At 43.6% G+C, this 26,236-nt stretch overlaps 1 protein-coding gene across 5 annotated transcripts in view; it reads right to left on the reverse strand.

Moving 5' to 3' along the window:
- The window catches only part of ANXA3 (annexin A3), a 98,776-nt gene that overhangs the window by 60,255 nt on the left and 12,285 nt on the right, over positions 1-26,236 (reverse strand). For all 5 annotated transcript variants that reach the window (XM_029600367.1, XM_029600338.1, XM_029600357.1 and 2 more), the window contains exons 3-4: positions 20,367-20,454; positions 11,089-11,183 (exon numbers count right to left, since the gene is read on the reverse strand). In XM_029600367.1, coding sequence (XP_029456227.1) covers positions 11,089-11,183; positions 20,367-20,454 — 183 coding nt within the window. The remainder of the gene's footprint in view (positions 1-11,088; positions 11,184-20,366; positions 20,455-26,236) is intronic.

Here is a 26,236-nt window from a genome sequence, read left to right on the forward strand (position 1 = left end):
TTACCAAGGATCATGACTCCCTCCTCCATGACATTCCCAGCTCCAGCCACCCAGGGTACAAAAGGCTCAGTCTAGGAACTGGATTGGGGACCAGCTGTGAACAACACTGTTACAGGGCCGGACTGGCTTCTTTTTCTATTGCACCCCCTTTCTTTTAGCAGACAGAAAGGGGGTAATCTCAAGACTGCCTGCATAAGCGCAAAGTTGGCAGGTACTTTTTGCCCACATACTCAGCACTAAACTTTTTTATATTACTCTTTATTTAATTTTAAAACAAAAATCCAAGGAAAAAAACTTGGTTGCAGACAGTAGCAGAACAATCCATGACATCAATCAAATAAAGAAAAAAGAAACAAAAGAAAATTTAAAAAGAGATCTGCAACACAGATCACATAAGGGAGAGAGAAATTAGCAAAGAAAATTATAATAAAAATTATCCATACTATCAACTGACCAAATAATATAACCCTTAAGGAATGGCGCTACCACCATAAGTAACCACTCTGTTAGCCAGAAAATTATGCAGTTGGGTTGCCTTGATATTTAAGCATTCACTTACATGGACATTTCAACTGTGCTCTTCCCCATCCACTCTTTTCTTTGTTGGCAAATAATAGATTTGCTCACAGGTGAAGACATTTTCAAGATTCCCCTCAAATAGCTCTTAAAAGGTCACTGGGAAGGACACAACGGCAACCTCAGGAAACTTCAGAAGGTGCAAGTTCAGAGGGCTTGAAAATTTTTCCAAATGTTTTAACTTGTATCTTTGTAGCTATTTTGTCACAACTGCATGGAAAATTGGAAGCCTGGAACAACCTGGTAGCTGAAATTAACACCTTCAAGACGGCCATGGCTCAAAATATATTTCTAATTAGGTTTGGAATCCTGATAATCACTCTGGTTAGAGACCTGACCACATCATCTCATGCAAGAGATTAGTTACTTGCAGTTAATGCCTTCAGCATCTGGGGTAATTTCTCATGCGAGTGGGGAGACAATAAAATACTATTCCCCTCACCCCCCAAGGGGGAGCTGTGTTAGTCTGAGGTAGCAAAAGCTAATCAAATAAGAATGCACGCTGATGATATAACACGTGTAACTATACTACCAAAAACAAGCAGCTTCTTCCTGTTTTACTCCTTCACTTTAATAGTGCCACCACCACATGGGATTCAAGAGTGATGAAACACATTCACAAGTCCTCTCAATGAAACCTCTGTCTGAGCATCATTCTGTTAATACAGCAAAAGCATGCAACATGGCACCAAAACGGCCCTCCCAACTAGATGTCTAGGACTCTTTCCTAGGACTTATAAAACATGCAGTATACAATTTCAAATCCCTCGTGTAAAGAAATAAACTTAAACCCCTCTCGCCCTTCTACTGCAAAACACACACACATTAAGGTTTGTATTTTTCTATTATTCCTTCATTAGCAATAATTGATCTATTTATCTAGTTTCACCACTGGACCAGAAAACTGTTAGTCAGAGCTTTATGCTTAAACAGTTAAAACCCTTTAAATTAATAATTGGTATTTAAATTAAAAAAAAAAACATCAACTGGCTCATATCCTACGAAAACATTTCAAAGTTATCCTTCCCCGAGTAATCAGTTTTTCACAGCGGTGACTGAAATCAAATTATACCCTTCTTTATAAAAAGATCTGCATCAGCAGTTTCCCAGTGTCCCTGTTTAGTTTTAATTGAATAGTAAATACTGTAGAACTGGAGAGCCCCTAATTTTCAGCTAATTTTACATTTAAGGCAATTAGTGTTATGCATCACAACCACATTTCATTCTGCAGTGCTTATATACTGTTTTATTAATATTTCGGTTTAGGTCCCATTAACAAGCTTTCCAAGACCCTTCATATTCCATATTGATACACATTGGGGTAGATTTTAAAAAAGTGCGCCTTCGCGTACTTTTGTTGGCGCATCAGGCGCAAACAAAAGTACGCTGGATTTTAGTAGATACGCGCGTAGCCGCGCGTATCCGCTAAAATCCTGGATCGGCGCGCGCAAGGCTGCCGATTTCGTGTAGCCGGCGCGCGCCAAGCCGCGCAGCCTACCTCCATTCCCTCCGAGGCCGCTCCGAAATCGGAGCGGCCTCGGAGGGAATTCTCTTTCGCCCTCCCCTCACCTTCCCCTCCCTTCCTCTACCTAACCCACCCCCCTGGCCCTGTCTAAACCCCCCCCTACTTTTGTCGGGGGATTTACGCCTCCCGGAGGGAGAAGTAAATCCCCGCGTGCCAGCGGGCCGCTAGCGCACCAAGACGCGACCCGGGGGCGGTTCCGGAGGGCGCGGCCACGCCCCCGGACCGCCCCAGGCCGAAACCACGCCCCGGGCCCGCCCCCGAAACGCCGCGTCCCGCCCCCCAACACGCCACGCCGATTGGCCCCGCCCCCGACACGCCCCGACACGCCCCCTCGAAAAACCCCGGGACTTACGCGAGTCCCGGAGTTCTGCGCGCGCCGACAGGCCTATGGAACATAGGCGCACCGGCACGCAAGGCCCTGCTCGTGTAAATCCGGGCGGATTTACGCGAACAGGGCTTTTAAAATCCGCCCCTGTATGAATGTTTAAAGGCTTCATTTCTCTATTTCCCAAAACTCAGTAGCAAACTGCCCTCAGTATTCTACAGATTCCTATAAATATTCTAAAATTAACATTAGTCATAGAAACATAGAATATGACTGCAGATAAGGACCTCAAGCTCCATTCCTGCTGCGGTGCCATAAACCCCAGCTGATCTTTGACTTTTCCCTCTCACTTCTTCATAACCAGGAATCCTCTGTGCTTAACCCTTGCTTACTTTAATTCTGTCACTTTCTGAGTCTCCACTGCTCACCCAGGAGGCCATTCCATATATCAATCATCCTTTCCATGAAGAAATATTTCCTAATGTTTTTCCAAGTCCAATCCTTTGGATGCTCGTTCTGTGACCTCTTGTTCTACAGCATTCTTTCCTTCGAAAATGGTTTGCTTCTTGTGCCTTATTGATGCTGTATCTTTGAGGTATTTGAATGTCTCTATCATACTCCCCTGTCTCTCCTTTCCTGCAGGGTAGACATATTTAGGTCCTTAAGTCGTTTCAGAAGACTTAGGGTAGACCCTGTATTGTTTTCGTAGCTTTTTCTCTGGATTGCCTCCTCCCTGTCTATACTTATTTGGAGACACGGCCTCCAGAACTGGGCACAATATTCTAGGTGAGGTCTCACCAATGCTCTGTACAGAGCAATTATCACCTCCCTTCTTCTAGTTATGCCTCTTTATGCACTCTAGAATCCTTCTGGCTCCGGCCACTATCTTAGCATACTATTTTCCTACTTTGAGATCATCATTCACGATCACTTGTCTCTCTCTTGCTTTGCTCACATCAGTATCTTACCCCACTGTATACTGTTCCTTTAGATTTCTGCTCCCCAAATGTATGATTTTTTTGTACTGAATCCTATCAAGCACTTGCTCACTCCTTGAGCTTTCTTAAGTCACACTTCATACCATCTACTCCTCAGGGCTGTACACTCTGTTGTAGATTTTAGTGTCCTCTGCAAAAAAGGATACATTTCTTACCCATTATTTTCCTTTCCTTTAGTCCTGCTACACCAGTCCAGACTAGTAGGCTGTTTCTCCTTACCAACAAATGGAGGTAGAGAGCACAGCTTTCTGGGTACATCATCACAGCTACTAACCTGTAGTGCAATCCAGAACATTCTAATACCAAAGCACTAAACGAAACCCAAACATTAATAGATAATAAACGTGTAACTATTTCAGAACCAAATCCTCTGACAGAACCTCCTCTCCATAACGGGAGGTAAATATTAACAAAAAAAATAAATAAAAAGCTTAATATGCCTTGTAAGATTCCTATGAAACGACACTTCATATGTCCTCTGCCACATCATGAGTGGGCCCTGGATTGGTGTAGAAGTATTAAATGAAAGGAAATTTACAGGCAAGAAAATTATCCTTCCTCCTTGTACTGCTACATCATTTCAGACTAATGTGAAGTACCAAACCCCAACTAATCTGGGAGGGAGGAAATAAGGGCCGCCTTAAGGACACCAGTTTTGAAAGTTGTGCTCTTCCTAGCCCAAATATCCAAATGATAATGCTTGACAAAAGAATTCAAAGAGAACCAAGTAGCTGCTTTACAAATGTCCTCTGGCACAATAGTCACAGCTTCAGCCCACAAAGAGGACTGAACACTGGTAGAATGAGCTTGGAGAGCAAATGGAACCTGATGACCCTTGCGTACATACCCTTGTGTCCATAATCCATCTGCCAAAGTAGTGCTGGAAGCTCTCTCACCCTTCCGAGGAGCTCCAAACAACAAATAGCCTATCTGACCACTGAAAATAATTAGTAACTTATAAATATCTTAGCAGAACCTGATAGGCATCCAAAAACCTCAAAAACACTGTTACACTTGTCCTTGGGAAAGGCCAGGAGGCAAATGGACCGATTCAGATTAACCACCGAAAGCAATTTGGGTAACAAAGAAGGCACCTGCCAAATAGTCACTGAATCATCAGAAAACACCAACAAAGGATCCCTACAGGATAAAGCTTGCAGCTCCGAGATACACCAAGCCAAGCGTATCATTGACAGACACCTGTTTCAGAGGCTCAGAGGGTGGGGAGAGGGAAACAAGGCTCTGAAAACCAAATTAAGGTCCCACTGAGGAACCACTGGTCTTAAGGGAGGTCTTAACCCCTTCCCCTCGTAAAGAAAGCAAACATCATCAGGATAGGAAGCCACCAAGAGACCTTGCATATTACCTCCTTAAACCAGACATATTTGTAACCTGAACTGTCACTGAATTCAATATCAAACCTTTATCCAGGCCCCGCTAGACAAAGGCTAAAATGTCAGAAACATCAGACTGCCATGAAGAAAGTAAACACTTCTTGCAAAACACCAGACTAGGATATATGGCACAGAAATGGACCTATTACAGGCTTTCAACAGACTGGAAATTAGAGTGGAGGAATAGCCTTTCCATCGCAAACACGACCTCTCAAAAGTAAAGTCATAAGTGAAAATGGAGAAGGGTCATCGGTAATAACTGGACCCCGAGATTGGAGACCTCTGATTGCAGAAAACCTCAATGGCAGGTCTACCTAAAGTCTTACTAAATTTGTGTACCAGGGCTCCTTGGCCATTCCAGAGCCTTCAAGACTGACTGGACCGGTTCCTTTTCCAACCTTCTCCCTATTAAGGGCTAGTGAGGGAACACAGATAGCAAAACTCCTCTTGGCCAAGGTTGGACTAGAGCATTTATGCCTTCAGATTTGACTTCCCTAAATTAACTAAAGAATCCGAGGACCCTGGCATTCCTGGGGGTCACCATGAAATCTACTTGAGGAGGGTCCATAATCTTCTGAAATGCAGCAAGACTGAGTTCCCATTCTTCTGGATCCAAAAGATTCCTGCTCAGGAATTCCACTGGAACATTCTCCTGTCCCACAATATGTGCCACTGAAAGTCAAGTGAGGTTTTCTTCTGCCCAGTGAAAGAGGGGAGTCGTTTCTTCTGACATACTCAGACTCAGCGTGCCCCCTTGTTTAGTCATGTACTTGACTGCCATTGCATTTTTACCACCTTTCCCTTTACTAAGGAAACTGCTACAGAGGTATTGATGGATCAGGAGGCTTCCTCTTGAGACCAGAGCCTTTGAGCTTAACTGATCCAAACAGCGTGCTCACATCGGTGGTGAGAAATATCCACGAGAGAAGTTCCAGAGTCAGGCCCTTTAACAAATTCTGAGGCAAGGTTCACCAAACAAGACACATCTTCCTCTGAGAGGAAGATGGCATTCAAAATCCTGACCTTGGGGTAACCAAGGGAGAGCAGTGCAGCCTGCAAGGGATACAAGTGAGCTCTAGCCAAGGAATGAGATCCAAGGTGGCAGCCATCGAGCCAAGCAACTACAACTGATCCCAAATTCTGGGAGCACTTATAAAGGAGAATATCTATGTTTGACCTACAATCTCGGTAACTCTCTTACTAGAGATCTATGTTCATATCAAATCGAGTCCTTATATATTCCAGAGGCTGAAAGTTGTTCTTTGCAAATTTATCATCCAACTTTGTAACAGCTAGACAGCTCTGTCAGAGCCTTCTTGAAAAGATTTGTATCTTAGGAGCCCATCATCCAGATAACTGTGAACCATAATCCTCTCTTTCCTCAGTCAAGCAGCTACCACCATCATTATCTTGATAAAAGTTCTTGGAGCTGTGGCTAACCCATAGGGAAGGACCATGAATTGAAAGTGTCGGTTCATGATACAAAAAACCTCCAAATGTGCAAGTAGCCTCTGACAAAGAAGCAAGAAATTTGCCTTCCTGTACTGAATACTGGAAATTATCCTGCCTTAGTCCAACCTCAAGGATTAGGAAGGCCTTGTCAGAAAAATCCTGCCACACCAGCAGTACATCCTACAATAATGCTGGAGGTAGAGGCAGTTTCTGGACAGCACTTGTCGGGACTGGTGTAGAAGGATGAGGAGGAAGACAATATTTTCTTCTAACCCTTCTGCAATATCACTCACAAAGACACCGAAATGAACCAGCCTCAGGACTGATTCAGGAGGGACTCCACTAATCAGCCCTCGATCCTCAGAGGGGATTTCATTTACCACCATGTTTTGTTGTCTGTCACTCTACCAGTTTCTAATCTGGTCCACCACTGTGAGGCCACTCCCCCCCCCAGGCCGCTTGGTTTATTTACGAGCTCTGGGTGAGACAGTATCCAACTACACCACATCCATGCATAACTCCGATCTAAAACTATGGGCACCCAGTCAAAGAAATTCACCAGATTTCTCTGACACAATCTCTCTCCGGCAAAACTTTGCTGCCTCGGATTTGGCATCTTGCTGAGAAACAGTAGTTTAAAAACATAGTAAAACTAGCTTTTTTGTACTTGACGTCAAAAGTAGTACTTTTTCAGTTAAAATCCTTAAACCCCTCTTTTTTTTCTTCTGATTTTTATTATTCAGTGTTTCTGAAAGATATAAAATTTTGCTTTATTTATTTCAAGCATTTTTCACAGCAAAGAAATTCCAGAAAAAGGACCCTGCCTGGCCTGAGTCTAGAAGGTGGTATACTCAGGAGTAACATCAAAAAAGTTCTCTCTTCAAGTGGGCCGCGTCATCCCTTAAATACCTGGGGGTCCGGCTGGGTCCTCATAATGATTCCTTGTACGATTTAAATTATAAACCTCTCGCTGACACTATACAGGCCGACTTGGACAAATGGTCCGACCTTTCCCACTCCTGGTTGGGCAGGCTAGCCATTGTTAAAATGAATGTTCTCCCACGGTTTCTGTATTTTTTTACTACCATCCCTCTATTCTTACCCTCTAAGTTGCTTAAGAACTGGCAGCGGATGTTGGGCCACTTTATCTGGCGCCGTCGTCCACCCAGGGTTGCCAGGACTCTGTTATTTCAACCCAAAATCCGGGGTGGTGTACAACTGCCGAATCTGGTGTGGTATTATGGGGCAGCTCAGTTGCGGGCTCTGGTAGCCCTTCATGGAACCAGAGATATCCCGCAGTGGGTCCATCTAGAACAAGCATACTTGGGGCCAGTCCCTATTACCGCCATACCCTGGCAGCCCAAATCTCTGAGTGGCGGGTCTGTTTATGAAACTTATGCCCTGCGAACCACTATGAGACTCTGGAGGACCTGGCAATCCTTGTTGGTGGGGGGGGAACACTTTTCTATGATGACTCATCTTTTTGCTAACACTATTCTGCCTGCAGGGGATGGTTCCAAGGCTCGTCATCTTTGGTTTAAGGCTGGGGTCGGCACGTTGGGGCATGTTTATATACAGAATGCTGTAGTAACTACGGATTATCTCCGACAAACATATGCCCTGGATAATATTGACTTTCTTTTGTATGCTAAAGTGTATCACTTCCTACATAAGGGGCTCCGGGATGGTTCTATCAGGACCCGAGGTACCCTTTTTGAAACCATGTGTAAAAATGCCTCCTCTATCCGGGGCACGATTTCAAAAATTTACGCCCTCATTAATGGTAGAAAACTGGAACGCGTGCGACACCGGATTTTATGGGAATTGGACTTTAATAAGAACCTGGATGATACAGACTGGGAACAGATCTACACAGCGGCTCACAAATGCTCATTGTCTACGGGTCTCCAGGAAAATTGCTACAAAATGTTGTATCGGTGGCATTACACGCCCGTTGCCCTTCATAAATTTGCTCCTGACATTCCAGATACCTGTTGGAGAGGGTGTGCGGCCACAGGTACTTATTTTCATATATGGTGGACTTGCCCCACGATTCGTCAATGCTGGCAGAGGGTCTTCGAGTGGCTGGCCCAGCTTATCACCGTGCCCCACCCCATTGAACCTTGGCAGGCCCTTCTAGGAGCGCCACTTACGGCTGTCAGCCAATCCAATCAACGGCTGGCATTACAGGTTTTCATCGCTACTAGATCAGAGATTGCGCTTCACTGGAAGCGGGAGCATGCCCCCTCGTTAGCCGCCATTCAGCAACGTCTGCACTCTTACTTCCAATTGTATCGCCTCACGGCGCTGCATCAAGATCATGTTCCTCTATTCCAGAAAATCTGGGACCCATATAAACGATAGCTGGAGGCACAGGGTGCCTTAGCGACTTGACCTGGGGGTGCTGACCTCTGCAGGGTTCTTCTACTATACCATATGCACCACGCTGTCTATCAACTTCTCCTCGGGCACAGTGATTCTCATGCACCTTGTACTGTTTGATTTACCTAGTGATTGGTCGGGGGGTGGGTTATGGGAGGGAGGGAGGGGTTATGTGTTGTTGCTGGAAAATATGGAGCCAGTTGTTGTTCTTTTTGACTTGTTGTTCCTTGAGGATTGCTTATTGCCATTTTGTTCCTTACAAGTCATACATGTTACATTTTGTACTGCTTTTATTCTTCTGATTGCTGGTTCCTAATAAAAACCGTTTACATACAAAAAAAAAAAAAGTTCTCTCTTTCCAGAATGGTAGGTGGATGAGCGTAACAGCATCCGTCCCAGTGGAGGTGGCGGAGAAAACAAAACGGCAGCAGAATTTAAGGCAGCATGGGATAAGCACAGAGATCCATAGCAGAAGGGAAGGGAGGGAAAGCCAGAAATCACGTAAAATCTCCAGTACTGTAACAGGAAGGGCAAACAGACAGCTTAGATGGAACCAGTGTTTGTTTTTTTGTTTGCTGCCATATTTTATATTTGCAGGAATTTAAATAAAAATAAGAACACTGCTGTGCTGACCTCATCAGATGCTGACACAGGTAAAGCAGGAATACAGCAAAAAGCAGCGAGCAGTGACCTACGAAAAAGAGAGGTTAAAGAAGCAGGATAGCAGTTGGTCACAATAAAAGAAGCACACCTTGTTTTACTCCAAGGGGCCGATGCAAAAAAAAAGCACGGAAAGCGGGCGCTGAAAAGTCAGCGCCTGCTTTCTCAATGCACTTGCGCGATCTTAGCGCCTCCTTGCTAACACGACCCCACAGTTACCGGCGGTCTGCCGGTTATGAACACAGACACTGATAAACTCTGTCGGTTTTCATAACTGCAGTCCGCCAGTTATGAAAACCGACGCCGAGTTTATCGGCGTCTGTTTTTATAATGTAGCCGGCCGGTTATGAAAACCAACGCCGAGCATATCAATTATGAAAACCAACGCCAAGCATATCAATGCGACCAGCTGAGTTTTTGTGTTTTGTTTTTTTTACTTTTAAAAAGAAGTACAGAAAAGCAGTTTTTTCAGCTTTTCTGTACTTTTTTCAGTGCGCTCAGCTATTAACGCCTGCTCCAGGCAGGCGTTAATAGCTGAGCGATAAATGTGCGTCTGAGACGCACATTTATTTTTTTGCATTGGAGTGAATGACTAATAGCCTCATTCACATGCATTTGCATGTGATGAACGCTATCCCATTTACTCTGTGTCGGACGCGCATGAAATAGACACTAATCCCCCTTTTGCATTAGGGGGTGGATTAGCGCCTATTTAACCCGCGTCCGACTGCGGGTTAAACAATGCACTCGGCTGAGCGCACTGTATTGCATCGGCCCCCAAGTGTGAAATCTTCAGGAATAAAAGCACAGGAGGACAAAGAATGCAACCTAGAAATAAGAAGCAAAGAGGAAATAACAGACTCCGAAAAAAGGCAAGTCGACCAGCTGAGCAGCAGTTGTCTCAGTTAGCTGAGCTTTTTTTTTTTTGCGTTAATGAGGACTGCTGTTCTTTTAACTCGGGGGTGATGGAAATATCTGGAAATATATTTGGGTGTTCCTAAATGGCCAACCCAGATGTTGTAAAAGCAGACACTTGGTGGATATTCAGCATGACTGGAAGAAGAGGGGCCAGCACAGACACTACATTAGCACTCTGTGCTTTGCCCACAAACATACCTCCCATTACAAGCACGTCACAGCACATTTACATACGACAGAGTGGTGACCGTGAAGTATGGGCAGGCAGTTTTGGCTTCCTGCTCTTAGATTGTTCGTACATGTTGCTAACGTTAAAAAAATAAAATAAAAATGGCTTTACATAGCCTGAAAAGGATAATGAGGGCTGAAGCACTGCATGGTGGACAGCAGGGGTAGGTTTAAAAAAAAAAAAACCAGCATAAAGAGAGTTTTTTATTTCACTCCTCAGCCCATACTGTCGAACACGGGAGACCATTATTCTTATTCACCCGACTAGGCAATTAACTTTCTGCCAGAAATTTTTCAAAGTCCCTAATGGTAGGAAGAGGGTAAACTGCAGTGTGGAGGTACTTACAAATAAAATGGATCAGAAAATATGCAAAACATATATTTTAATTTATTTTACCTGACCCTTCCCCACCCAGTTAGAGTACATACAAAGAAGATGGACAATAAAATGCAGGTTTAATCCTATTTCATAATGTATTGCAATCTCTATAAAGTGCAGAAATGTACACAGTAGCGATGGGCACTGCATTGCTCCACAGTATTTTCAGCTAATCACGACAACTGCTCCTTTACCCTGGGCGTGTGTGACACAGATGGGCCAAGTTTCATGCAAAGTATCTTGCTTAATACCTTTCCGAAGGCTGTCTGGTACTCCTTTGCAATCATCTGTCTCTGCAAGTTACTCCGCCCAGTAAAAATGCTGATGAGAGCTTTTTCATCAGTTCCTGCAAGAAAAGAAGCCAAGGCTATTAAAGATGTGACCAAAGAGAAGAAAAGGCTTTTTTTTTTTTTTTTTTTTTTTTTTTTAAATAAAGTTGGAAATGGAACTATTCCCCTTTTGTGGATTACAAACAGGACTGGTTATGTGTGGAGGCAACATTCACAGACACCGGGTGGGGGGGATGACCAGGATGATTACCTTCTTGTTTCCAAACTAGGGTTGCCAACTGGCTCCAGATTTTCAGGACAGGTTGATCCAGTCCTGATTTTACTCCCCTGCATGCAGGTTACTTCTAGTCTTGCTTTTCTTAGGGAATGCAATAGGGAAATCAGAATAAGTCCCAGTATGCAATGGGGTAAAACCAGGACTGGATCAACCTGTCCTGAAAATCTGGAGCTAACTGGCAACCCTATTCCAAAGGGAGCTGCAGTCTGTGCCACCCCCTCCCCGGCCAAGGAGTGTCACCTTGATAACTGGGCTACATGGACCAGGGTGGCGGGTTTTAAAAAATTCGGGGGAAAAGTCCCAGGCAGCTAGGAACAGAGGTTCAAGGTGCTACAGCTCCATCCAGCAGGTGCCAATTCTAACTGAGCTGGAAACCTAAAAGGAGCAGGAGGAAGCTGGCTGACAGGATGAAAAAGGAATGAATTTGCCCACTAAAGCTGTTCTCAATCCAGTTTGATATTATGGTCACTGGCAGGGGTACAGTTGTGCACCTCTTACTTCAAAACTGCCTTGTACCAGTTTTCTCCACATGGACTTTCAGGAATGAGGGACAGTATTAGCTCCTCTCAGCTACAGCAACATGAACCTTGTTCTTTGTGAACTTTCAAAATGGTGCACTTTGCAAGCTTTGCCAAAATGATGTACTGTAATCTTCCCAGAAGAAGCTTTTCCACAGTACCGAGTACATTTTTTTTCTATTATTTATTTATGCATTTTTAAACAAAAGTTCCAAGAAATAAATCTTGTTAAGCAATCAGCAATGAAATGAAGCATATTTAGGAACTTTAACAAACACAAAGGATTAGTTCCATGCATATCAGTCCACAAAGAGAGAGGAGAAATCCAATTTCACATAGCAGGAAACATAACGTATCAAATACAAGCAGTTTGGCTGACATGTAATAAAAGTGGATACAATTTCAAAGCATCCCTAACAACTAATAAGAAGAGGTGGAAAATGACAGATCTAGAACTCAAAAAACAAAGTCAGCTGTGCAGGGTCATAGAAAATATATCTAGCACTGTGCTACGTTACGACACACTTACAAGGAAAATTAAACCAAAATAGGGCACTCAATTAAAAAATCATGGGATAGCAGGCAATGTCCTATCATGGATTACAAACTGGTTAAAAGAGAGGAAACAGAGTAGGATTAAATGGATAATTTTCTCAGTGAAGGGGAGTGGGCAGTGGAGTGCCTCAAGGATCTGTACTTGGACCGGTGCTTTGCAATATCTTTATAAATGATCTGGAAAGAAATACGACCAGTGAGGTAATCAAATTTGCAGATGGTACAAATTATTCAGAGTAGTTAAATCACAAGTGGATTGTGATAAATTGCAGGAGGACCTTGCGAGACTGGAAGACTGGGCATCCAAATGGCAGATGAAATTTAATGTGGACAAGTGCAAATTGTTGCATATAGGGAAAAATAACCCTTGCTGTAGTTACACGATGTTAGGTTCCATATTAGGAGCTACCACCCAGGAAAAAGATCTAGGCATCATAGTGGCTAATACATTGAAATTATCGGCTCAGTGTGTTGCAGCAGTCAAAAAAGCAAATAGAATGTTAGGAATTATTAGGAAGGGAATGGTGAATAAAACAGAAAATGTCATAATGCCTCTGTATCGCTCCATGCTGAGGAGGAGCCCTGTGAGTCTCACCGTCGGTAGACGCGGTCTCAGCAGTCATCAGACACAGCTGTGGAATAGAGTCTATATTGTAAAAGTAGAAAAGGCACAGCCCGCGAAGTGGGGGGTGCAAGAGAAAGAGATAAGGTCTGAGAAGGGGTACTCCCAGAAGTCTCTCTGAAGTGACGATGCGGTAGTGGCCTGCAGCGCAGGTTACACAGAGGGATTCCTCACTCAGGGATGATACTGTAGAGACCTCAGGGTGCGGGTATCCTGGCAGGGAACCTGCAGCAATGACGTGGCAATGACCTGCAGCGCAGGGTACACAAGAGGTGGCTCCTCAGTAGAGCTGGCATGGTAGTAGTCCGTGGAGGCAAGGTACTCACAGAGAAGATAGTTCCAGGAGAGGATCCAGGAAACAGGAACAGACTGTAGTCCAAGGCAGAAGGCCCTCCGAGGAGTGGATAGCCAAAGAAGAGAAAGGGCCCCTGAGGAGCGGGTACCCAGAGCGTCTCATGCTGAAGTGCAGGAACTGGAACAGGAAGTCCGTACGAGAGAAGCAGATTCAGCAATGAGGGAAATCCTTGCCAACTCGTTGATAGGCAGGGCCAAGCAGATTAAGTACAGCAGAGTGCAGATGTCATCCGGAGGGGACGCCCCCGAGATTCCCACCATGACGTGGTTAATACTGGCCCATGCGCGCATCTAAGAGATTCCATGAGCAAGATGGCGGTTGGCAGCACCCATGCTGTCCCGGGAACGCCAGGAAGGTTGGCGGTAGCTGGCGGAGGCCGCCACTTTCCCCAGTGATGTCAGGGCTGCATAAAAAGAGGTGAGCATTAGTGGTCACAGCCATCTGCGACCGACGGGCGTAACAGTCGGTAATTGTTTGGCCTTTCTTCCACCTTCCTTAGGGGCCGATGTAATAAGGTGCGCTGAAGCTGCTGCGGATTTGTACGCGCTTTTCTCGCGCAAAGCCCTATACGGGGATTTAACAAGGATTTCGTGCACGGGAAAAAAAGCCATACGAACGCGCTCACAGACCCGTGTTTTTTCCTGAGTGAATGCATGCTAATGGCATGCAAAGGAGGTGATTAGCTAATCATAGGCAATGTAGGGGACTGTGTGGGTTTTTTACCGCCATGGTCAGGGCATGAGTTAAGTGTCAGTGGCGACTCAGTGGGCCTATGTCGGCGTCCGAACATCCTGAAAACCACCGAGTGGCCAGCTTAGCTAGGTGCTTTTCAGGGTGTCGGAATGGCCAGCTTAAGGTCCATCCCTAGGTGCTTTTCTGGGTGCCCGATCATATAGATTCACGACCAAGAAAGCACATAGCTCAGTGCCCAAATGGCAAGGTACACTAGGCACCTTTCTGAGCACCTGATCATGCAGACTTTTCTGTCATGAACAGAGCACGTGCGGCCTGATAAGCACTTATCTCGGCTTCTGAGTGGCCAGCTTTTCATGGCATCCAAGGTAGGCGCTTCCCTGGCTGGACAGATACACAGCCAGAAGAGTGGCACGATTGTTGTGAATTAGAATTCATGAAAATATTTGCCATGTTTTCTGCAGCACAGTTATGGGAAATATTTAAAAATATGGAGACCTGTTCGCTCACTCGCTTTTATGCACAGATTATCAGCGTGGGTTTTTGAACATGGATGCGGCGCTTATTACAAAGACCCTGTACCACGCTTAGGTATGCGTTTTTTTCCATGTGTGTGCAGATTTCTGTGTGCAAGTCATTTGCATAATTTCTTTTTTTTACATCCCGTGGAAGCGGCAGCTTCAGCTGCACGTGGTGATCAAAACCCATGCACATAACGAGCGCCTGTTTTGCCGGGGTCTTATTACAATGGCCCCTTAATGTGTTGAATACATCTAAACTGTGCTTCTAAGATGATATTTTTAAACAACGTCCACGCCTGTTGTACACTTTTAACCTTTCAGTTTTTTTCTAGCTATTTTCCTCACTTTATCAAAGTTTCCCTTTTGAAAGAGTAATGTTAGGGCTGTAGATTTACATAATGTCCGCCTTCCAGTCATTAGTTCAAATTAGATCATGTTATGATCACTATTGCCAAGTGGCCCCACCACTATTACTTCTCTCACCAAATCCCGTGTTAAACTAAGAATTAGATCTAAAATAGCTCCCTCTCTTGTTGATTCCTGAACCAATTGCCCCACTAAGCAGTCATTTATTCCACCCAGGAACTTTACCTCTCTAGCATTTCCTGATGTTACATTTACCAGTCAATACTGGGATAACTGCAATCTCCCATTATTACTGCACTGCCAAATTGGTTAGCTTCCCTGATTTCTCTTAGCATCTCATGATCCATCTCATCATTTTGGCCAAGTGGACAATAATATGCTCCTATCTCCATACTCTTAACCAATACACACAGAATTTCTACCCATAAAGACTCTACTGTGCATTTAGTCTCTTGGACTCTATGCCCTCCCAGACATAAAGCACCACCCACCAAGTTGATCCTCCCTATCTTGACCAGCTGCTCTTAGTGGTGTCACTTGATTTATCTAGTGCATTTGATTTAGTGGACCATGGATATTGTTAACCCATTGCAGGGAAGTGGGACTAGACAGGTTTTGGAATGGATCACTTCTTTCTTACAAGGGTGTTTGCAGATGATTAATTTTCAAGGGTCATCTTCCTCCTTAAAGGAAGTGAAATATGGGATACCCCAGGGATCATCGTTGTCCTCACTTCTTTTTAATGTGAATTTAGTTCTTCTGGGAATGCTGATTTGTACCTTTGGCTTCATTCCATTTATATATGCAAATGACATTCAGGTGGTGGCCCCATTAGGGTGTGATAAGAGATGAAATGATTTGGCATCTGAATAATTGTTTATATGCAGTTGGGGACTGGTTGACAGAAAGTAAGTTAGTCTTGAATGCAAATAAAATGGAGGAATTGCAGGTTGAGGCTGTTGGTGATAGATACAAGTTAAACATTGGAGGAGTGGAGGTGGTTGCAAGGAGGAAGTGAAACCTTTAAGAATCAGATTAGATTGTACTCTAACTATGAAAAAGCAGGTGCAGCAGGTACACATGATGCTTACTTAAGATTGAAATGGGTGAGGTAGTTGAAAACATTTTTGGAATTTAAAGTTTTAAGATCAGTAATGTTTGCATTAGTCTTAACGTTGATGAATTATTGCCAATAATACAAAATATGGCTACGAGAATTATGTGTGGGAGATTTAGGAGAGAGGCTGCAGCTCCCCTTTTGAGGAAGCTACATCGGCTACCAAGGAAATCATGATGTAAGTTGAAATGCTTGGTTTTGGCATTCAAGATTTTGAGAGGGGTTTGTTCCCAGCAATTATCTAACTGGTTGAGTTGGAGATGCTCTAATCATCCCCTAAGATCTAGTCAGCAATTGATGCTGCAGCTCCCCCAGTAAGGGCTTTCTGCCATATTAGAGTGCAGAATCGGGTTTTTCTTCAGTAGTCTCAGTATGGCGGCATGAGATGCTATCTACAATCAGGGAAGAGAAAGAATTGATGAAGTTTCATAAGAAATGAAACCTGGAGCGTAGAAGGATGGTGGGTAAGATAACTGGATGACCAGAAATTGATTTTAATAATAATAGCTGGATAGTCCAGTTATGCTGATGTTTTATGTTGTAAAATTGTTTTAGTTTTATTTAGCTTTTATGCATTTTATCTTGATGTTTTACTTTTGAACATTGTTTTTGGAGATATATTGAAATCTATAAAGCGATTAACAAATAATTTTAAATAAATACATTTGTGCAATGATCAGTCTTGCAGTTGATGTCAGTTTCCTCCGGCCTCGAATGTTGGATCTATTAACCCACAAATCCAAAAGGCACAGAAAAAGGTCTGCATTTAATGCTGGACCATAAATAATAGAGATACGATCCACCTCTGACAATCAAAAGGTCTGTATATCTCTACAGTCCCACCACATGTGCATGGACTGATCTTCACATGAATGTTTTTCCTGCTGAGTTTTTTGTTTTTCAAAATTAAACCACCTGTATTTTGGAGCAAAGTTATGGAGTGGACAGTAGGTTTTTCGTGAGGGTGTCCTCAGCCCAGTTTGGGCCTTGCAGGTGGTCCTGCCCCCCAACCAACAGTACCTCTAGATTTTGAAATTCCCCAACTTGCAGATCTGATCCAATGTTCCCCAGGACTACGACGGTGAACCCCCCCCCCCCCCCTCCGGGAAAGGTAAGGTTACAAAAATTGAGTACATTTTAAAAACTATTGCGGTAAAAACAGAAAAAGGAATATACCAGGTCTATATGCATGCACTAGTGAGGGAGGAGAGAGGCACAGCAGAATTTCAACTATGCACTAGCATAGAGGGATCCCCAAGCCATGCAATGTGGATATTGGACTTTTGTGCACCGCTTCTCTAACCCATCCAACAGCTTTAAATTCTGCAGATGTCAAACTAGCAGAGGACCTCAACACTTGCAAATCCAAGACCTGACAGTATTGGGGCTTTTACTCAAGAAAAGGAAAAAGGCTCAGTGGCAAATATTGTGCACATCCATACTGAAGGTCCCTAGTTGTATTTCTGCATAGGGTCTTCTGCATCCTGGGTCAGCTGGCGCTGGCGATTGTGGGGAGATGGGTGTTCACAGCCCTGGGAGGAGGGAATAGGGATGTGCATTCAGGAGAAATGAAATAGAAAATAACAAAAATTTCCTATTTCATTTCAGGATGTTTTCAAAATGAAACAATTTAAATTCTGATGACATTTTTTTCAGAATTTCATTTAGTTTTCAAAATTGAAAAAAAAAAAAAGTCATCCATTTGGGCCTAGGCCAGAGGCAGGGGCCTTACCTACAGAATAGGCCAAGATGCAAAGCAGGGGCTTCGGCATAGGCCTCACCTAGGCATATGGTGCAGCCTGACACAGGGGCAGCAACCTAAACCCGAGCACAATACTGGGGTCTCAGCCTAGGCCCTTGGCTGAGACCCGTGCAAAGGCCCAGGCCCAAACAATTTTTTCCCCAGCCCCCTTATTTATCCATCAGGCAGCATATGCCAAGGCCAGGCCCAAGCCCAAGCCTAATGCCGGTTTCAGCCCGGAGGCCTGGTCCCAACACCTGGCTCTTGGCCAAAGCCCAGGCCCAGCCCAGAGGCCAGGTACCAAACCCCGGGCCTCCACCCAAGCCCACGCCCAGATGATGGCGTCTGGTGGGGACGCACTGGAGTAAATTAACTCCAGTGCATCCTCCTCAGCAGAAGGCACCATTTTGGAGGATGGCAGTTACTTGATGGCCATTAAGGTATTTGGCAGTTGATGACCATTAAGAGTGACACCTACTTGAAGTACCCTCTTATCAGAAATCTCATTTTATGGAGACCTGCAAGCAAACATGTTCCATCGTCAACCTCTATTGTTGGAACTCCCTACTTGAACAATTGAGAACTCCATCCGACGCAAAAGCTTTTAAAAAGGCACAAAATATCTTGTTCCGGTGGGCCTTATAGTCTGAATATTAGGCACTGGTAACGCGAGCCATCTTCCCTCAGTTTACCTTTAACATGGTCTCTTGGCTTTGTTTTGCTGAGTTACTTTTAGTATGTGTTTTAGATCTGATTTTATGAATGTACCCTTGCTCCCCACCTTGAACACTGGAATGTGCGAGTTGCAAATCCTTTTAAATAACTAAATAAAAATAGTAACTGGATTTAGAATCTAACATACAGGGTTCTGGGAAGCACTTTGCTGCATGGCCCCTGGCCCAATTAAAAAAAGGGAGGGGGGGGGAATCCCTGGGTAGCTGTGAATGAAAACTCATGGTACCAGAATCCTAGTGCTGGTTCCGACTGAGCTGGAATTAAAAGGAAAAGGGAGGTGCAGTTCTGGTCACCACATCTCAAAAAAGACATAGCAGAATTAGGAGAGGTACAGAGAAGGGCAACCAAAATGAAAAAGAAGATGGAACAATTCCCCTATGAGGAAAGGCTGAAGAGGTTAGGGCTGTTCAGCTTGGAGAAGAGACGGCTGAGGGGGGATATGATAGAGGCCTAAAAAATGAGTGGAGTGGAATGAGTAAATGTGAATAGGTTGTTTATTCTTTCAAAAGAGTACAAAGACTAGGAGACATGCAATGAAGTTACTAAGTGATACATTTAAAACTAATAAGAGCAAAATTGTTTTTCACTCGGTGCATAATTAAAAACTCTGGAATTCATTGCCAGAGGATATTTTATTTATTTAAAATCTTTTAATATACCGATACTCAAGACAAATATCTTATCGTACCGGTTTACAGCAAAACAAGGGATAACCAGTGATATAAGAGAAAGTTACATAAAACAGGGTGATGAATTAAGAACAACTAAGAGAGGTAGAATTAGCTTAACATAGCGCTACTATAGAGTAAATAACAAGCAACGTATAATAGTGACTAGGCGAAGGACCTAGTAGGTACTCAAACAAACAGTTCTTCAAGGGGTGTTGACATATGTAGAGGGAGACAAAGAACGGAGAAGGTGTTGAGACTAGGAGCAGAGGGGTCAAGGAGGACGGGGCAAAGAGAAAAGACCGAAAGGTGGAAGGAGGGGGAACAGAGGGCTGAGAAACTAGTGGGGAGGCTTGCATTATTACAAGTTTGGGGCAGGAGAGCAGTCAGAGTTATGAGAGTTATTAATGGAACAGAGTAGTTCCGACAGAAATCATGAAAGAAGATTTATGTACAAACCCTTATTAGTGGTGTGGTAAAAGCTATTAGTGTTGCTGCATTTAAAAAAAAGGTTTGGACAAGTTCCTGGAGGAAAAGTCCATAAACCATTATTAAGATGGAGTTGCAGATATCCACTGCTCATTCTTGGGATAAGCAGCTTGGAATCTATGTACCCCCTTGGGATCCTGCCAGGTACTTGTGACCTGGATTGGCCACTGTTGGAAACAGGACCAGGCTGAATGGACCTTTGATCTGACCCAGTATGGCATGTCTTATGTTCTTATGTTATAAAAAAAGGAAGACAGCAGAGAATTCTAGTAGGTGCATTGGTCCTGATGAAAACTGAAGCCTTTGTGGGCCATGAAACTTTATACTGTTCCACTTTAAAAGTAATCCAGAGATGCTGCAGCCCACAAGGACTCTTGCGGTGGTAAAGGTTCAGGTGCGACACCATCCTAAAAAAATATAAAAACACACACTCCGTGACCCTTACCCCACCCTGACCTACTGGTAGAACATTTTGTATCCTTTCAATTTAACATAATTCTGCAACTGAGAAAGCAATGCATAACAAATTGGTTCATTCAAACACAGCTTTATTTTCTTAAAGGAAAAGTTCGATATATTTACCAGCTCCTTTGATTGCTTTGTGAATGGCACTCGCATCTTGAGCTGCACTGAAGCCTGGATAATCTTTAATGGTTCCTCTGCTCCCAACCTAAAAAAGGCCCAAGGAAGAGAAAAGTAAATGTTGAAGGTTCAGCAATAAAATAAATAAATTGCATCCTTCTTACAGATTTCATCCGATTGCTATCAGCAGCATTTGTTCACAGAACTGCTTTTGTGTTTTCAAAAACAACAGTGACAATCTCTGATGTGAAGCAACAAAGAGCTATAGCAGTGAATGGAGGTCTTATGGATTATTTAGACCTCTCTAGGCATTAAAATAAACCAGCGGATATGTTCAGGGAGGGGCGAGATGGAGATAAGAGGAGGAGGAAAGGTTATTTACAATTTCTTTCGTGCCATAACATTATGATGATACAATCCTTGGTGATAACATTTTTTTTTTTTACAGGGGTATCAATTCTCCACTGAAGGAGGAATGGCTGAAACAGGCAACAAGAGGGAAGATCTCTGATCTGAGAGCAATCTGGCATTAGTTATGCTCCTGCCACTGTTACTAACATCCAATAGCAATATGGGTTCTAGATTTGATTTCATTTTCCTCCTGCTCCTTTGTACTTCCAGCTCAGTCAGGCCCAGGACTGGGATCCCTTCCCAAGAGCCTCCATTCCCAACCATTCAGGGATTTCCCCCATTTTATATCCACTCCCAACGTGCGTGTAGTCTCGTCAATGCAGCGGAAGTTCTTGGCCAGCCAGCGGCCTCCCGGAATCCTGCGATCATGCACCTGGTTCCGGCCAGTAGGTGTCACCCTTAAGTAAGGGGACCATGGCTCCCTCCCTCTCTGAGCTTCACCATTTGCAGGAAAGTTCATTTTCACTGTGGGAGACTGACAGAGGCAGGACTTTTTTTTTTTTTTTTTTTTTTTAAGTATTACTTTTTGTTCATCTTTTATAGGACATTTTTTAAAATCATATTTGGAAATAACCTTCTCTTCTTTGGTAGGGGCCCAGTAATTGTCACAAGAAGAGTTAGCAAGTACTAGCAGACGTACCTGTTCAAATGGGTGAAGGTGTCCCACCCCCAGAAAATAGAAATTGTATCAATTTTTTTTCTTTTAAACTATTGCTGCTGATTCATAGCTTGCTCTCCTCCTCCTTCCTCTGTTGGCAGCAGTCAATGATGGAAGAAGCCTTTATCATGCTATAGCACTTCTCACATTATCAAAAGTCTCCCTTCCAGTTTTATTATTATTTATTGTACTTGATTAACCACCATTCACTTAAACAGCTCCCTCCTCTGTAAATATTTGTTTTGCTCAGCTCCCTCCCCCCCCCCCCCAGCTACAGCAGCCTCAGAGGATACACAGAACTCAGAGGATTCACAGAAAGGTTAAAGCATTACATTTCTGCTTTTCAGAGCTAACATTCGGGCCGATACAGTAAAAGTTGCAGGAGAGCAGGCGAACACCCGCTCTCCTGTGCACGCGATTCTGTATTCAAATGAGGGTCTGCGGCAAAAAGAGGCACTTAGTGTTCCTAGCGCCTCTTTTTGGCAGGAGCGGCGGCTGTCAGTGGGTTTGACAGCCAACGCTCAATTTTGCCGGCATCGGTTCTCAAACCCGCTGACAGCCACGGGTTCAGAAACCAGACGTCGGCAAAATTGAGCATCTGGTTTTCAACCCGTGAGCTGATTTCAATTTTTTTTTTTTAAACTTTTTTTTTTTTTTTTTACTTTCGGGACCTCCGACAATATCGCCATGATATTAAGTCAGAGGGTGCACAGAAAAGCAGTTTTTACTGCTTTTCTGTGCACTTTCCCAGTGCCTGAAGAAATTAACGCCTACCTTTGGGTAGGCGCTAATTTCTGAAAGTAAAATGTGCGGCCTGGCTGCACATTTTGCTTTCTGAATCGCGCGGGAATACCTAATGGGGCCATCAACATGAATTTGCATGTTGTGGGTGCTATTAGGTTCCGGGGGGTTGGACGCGCGTTTTCGACGTCCTATTACTCCTTACTGAATAAGGGGTAAAGCTAGCGCGTCGAAAACGCGCATCCAATCGCGGGTTAACAGTGCACTCCACCGGTGCACACTGTACTGTATCGGCCTGATTATTATTATTATTGTTTGTATAGTGCTATCAGACATACACAGCGCTTTACAGAGACACATAAGAGACCATAGGGAGCAGGGACAATTTAGTCAAGATGGTGGCTTTTGCTTACTAAAATACCTGGAGTCTTGGAGAGGGGAGAAGGAAAGACAGGGAGTGGGATTGAGAGGCAAGGAAAATGGAACAACCTAGAGGCTGTGAGGATAATGAGGTTTTAAAGTCCATTGAGGGATGTGCAAGTCATGATTTTGGATTTTTCTTTACTAATAAGCAGTTGTTCTGAACACTTGCTCATTGTCTAGGGGAATGCTGTATTTATATTTACATGTGGTTGTAGGTGTGGGGTTTTCTGTGTATGTGTGGGGAGGGATAGCACTGTTTATCAGCGTGCAGGCCTACAGGGAGATGGAAAGAAAGGGATCGTGTTGAGCATGTGCTGGTCCTGGCCTGTGTTAAGTTAGCAATGCCACGTGCCCCGCTGAGCAATCAGCGAAAGCAGCTGTCCATTGCTGGCGAGACTTTACGACGTCACAAAGCCTTCAACTAGGAACCCAGACAACCATGCCAGCCTCTCTATCATTACAGAGAAGGGCAGACAAATACATTTTAGAATGGTGTTATGTTGTGAATAAGACACAGAAATATCAGAGGTTAATTCATTATTTACTCTAGTGAGCACATCTCAAAGTATATCGAGGCCCTATTTGTAATATTGTTGTTCTTTCTGGTTAACATAAGAGTTAAGATTTGCATGGAATTTATAGGAGTGCCAGCACCCAAGGATACCCATCTGACCTGCTATTTAAAAAAAAAAAAAAACCCTCTGGATTTCTCCTTAAAGAAGTTGTGAGGTCTGTCAGCTTCCACAGTACTCACCAGAACATTTAGACACTACAAAGTAATGTTTGATGCTTTGTTGTTTTTGATCATGATATGGTTTTGAAGTGAGATAATGCACTGATGTGCCTTGAAAATGTAAGATTGTGGTTAATTTGCAATGCCTCTCATTATATTTATATGTAATACTGCATTAATTTTTATGTTAGCTATAGATTTCCACCAAGAGCAAGGCATTCAGAATGGCAGAATATAAATGAGCTTAAATAAATAAAGTGTCACAAGAACCATATTATGTTGTGCTGTAGATAAAATCTCAAGATAATTATTCATACATGGGATTTCCTATCCTGGATCCCAATGCTGCGTTAATTGCAAATTCTGACTTGACTGTGAGCTGTTCTATTGCTTCTGTTCATTTAAATTTATTGTAATCCACCTCGAGACCCATTTTGGGAAAAGATAGAATATCAAATGTTCATAAATAAATAAATCATCACGTACTGTATCAACCTCAATACAAAGTTACATGTAAAAAATTCCTGCAAAAAAAAAAAAGGTCTCACTACAAAAGACTGTTTTCGCCCTAAAAGATCTCAAATATTAAGTATCTCCCCTTCAATTTCATTAATAGAATAAAATTGAATAGTAGTTGCAAAACCTCAGAGAGAGAAAACAGGGTGGAATATACAATTAAAAGGGAACCTCACTCTCCGTGCAATCTTTTAAGATTGCACATGGGCATCAACTAATACCCATTCTGTATTACACATAGTAACACAGTAGATTTGGGCAGAAAAGACCATCCAGTCTACTCTGTCATTCTGGCCACACTGCTAAAGATACATCCCGGCTGCCAGCCACAGAGTGCGACTGCCTGTAAGATATCTCCCACTATCCAGGACAATCGTTTTGGTCTTCTTTATACTCCACCATCTTAGGTAGAAGAGCATACAAAATCCCTATTTATTTTCCTCATGTCTAACCATAAAGCTCTGTAATAATCTAAATAGCCAGGAATATCCAATCCCCCCCAAGCAGCCTGCCAGACAGACCCGGATGCTAGTCAATTCCACCATCGCTACCTGCCAGACAAGTCTGGTCACATAGTTGCCTTTGTTTCTGCCAGGAGGACTTCTAACATGTTATACTAACCACTCTGAGATTTATTCTGGCAGCCCTAATACTCATTGCTGAATCAGCCAAGTATGGCTTGAAAACACATGCTGCTAGCAGTGTTTTGTGCTACCTCTTCACTTTTGGCAAGTAAGGATCCTTTGTGCTTGTCCCATGAACTCCTAACCTCCGTTACTGTTTTGCCAACACCACCACCCACTCCAGTAGGGCATTCCTGCTTCCACCACCCTTTCGGTAAAATATATTTCCCAGCGTTGCTCCTCAGTTTACCCTCTAGGCATCTCATAGCATGACCCCCTTGTTCTAGAACCTCCTTTTCCTTTTAATAGGATTGTTTTTTGTGCATTAATACTTTTCGGATATTTGAAGGTCTGTATCATATATTCCCTGACCCTCCTCTCGGGCAGACATGTATATATCTATCTTGAAGTGTCATCTCATAGAGCGTCTGGCAGCCCTTCTCTTCACTTTATTGGTTAAAGTGTGTCTTGATTTCTTTTGCTGAGGGGAGATTAGAGGTCTATAAAATAATGAGCAGAGTGGAATGAGTAAATGTTAATCAGTTGTTTATTCTTTCAAAAAGTACAAAGACTAGGGATCATACAATGAAGTTACTAAGTTGCACATTTAAAACTAACAAGAAAAAATATGTTTAAGCTCTGGAATTCATTGCCAGAGTATGTGGTGAAAGCTGTTAGTGTAGTTGCATTTAAAATCAGTTTGGCCAATTTCCTGGAGGAAAAGTCCATAAACCATTATTAAGGTGGAGTTGCGGATATCCACTGCTTTTTCCTGAGATAAGCAGCTTGGAAGCTATCACCCTTGTGGAATCCTACCAGCTACTTGTGACCTGGTCTGGCCACTCTTGGAAACAGGATACTGGGCTTGTCCACCTTTGGTCTGACCCAATATGGCAATTTTATGTTCTAAAGTTGCTCCCTGGAAGCAGTCATACTCAGAACAGTGTCACAAATTATCTCTCACAAAGGACGATGACTGACTCATAGATGCTGGAATGTAGACTGTAACTATTGCAGTTGTAAAAGTAACTCGGAGTAGTATGGGGGAAGCTGTAAGAGCAGGTTACCATTCCTATCTGCTGGCATGCCCTGGTACTCAGACAAGAGGGGCTCCCCAGTTGGGGCCTTTACCACTGCAAGGAGTCTGGGTGGAGGAGGCTTTTGACGTGTTTATGGGAAGTGTAAATGGTTGTAATTGTTTGAGTGATTGATAACATTTCCCAGGCTTGCAGTTATCCCGAGCCACTAGATGGCATCAAAAAGGGTAAAAGTACAATGCGTATGGTTAAGTCCATAGAACAGGCTTCCAAACCTGTTCCGGGGTCCCCACAGCCAGTCAGGTTTCAGGATTCCACAATGAATCTGCACAAGATAAATCTGCACATCATGGACACTCAGTATAAGCTAATTTATCTCATGCATACTTATTGTGGATATCCTGAAAACCCGACTGGCAGTGGGGTCCCCAGGACAGGTTTGGGAAGCCCTACCATAAGAAGGTTATGGAGGGAAGCTTCCAGATTAAGTTGCTAATCGGTTATAAGTTGTTGGTCCCTTTAAGAGGTGGTGTGGGGATGAGATCCTATTTGGGAAATGGTTTTAAGACTATAAATCCTGGTTCCATGTTTGGCGGGAAGGGGATTCTGCTATGGTTTAGGGGCGGAAAGGAACTACCAGTGCAGCTGGTGGGCCCAGGGGTCCCTCCTTTTAGGCCTTGCACAGGTTTTGCTCCTCAAGGGCAGAGGCCCGGGGCTGAAGAGGAGTA

This window comes from Rhinatrema bivittatum, chromosome 1 (genome assembly GCF_901001135.1).
Source record: "Rhinatrema bivittatum chromosome 1, aRhiBiv1.1, whole genome shotgun sequence".
NCBI classification, from domain to species: domain Eukaryota; kingdom Metazoa; phylum Chordata; class Amphibia; order Gymnophiona; family Rhinatrematidae; genus Rhinatrema; species Rhinatrema bivittatum.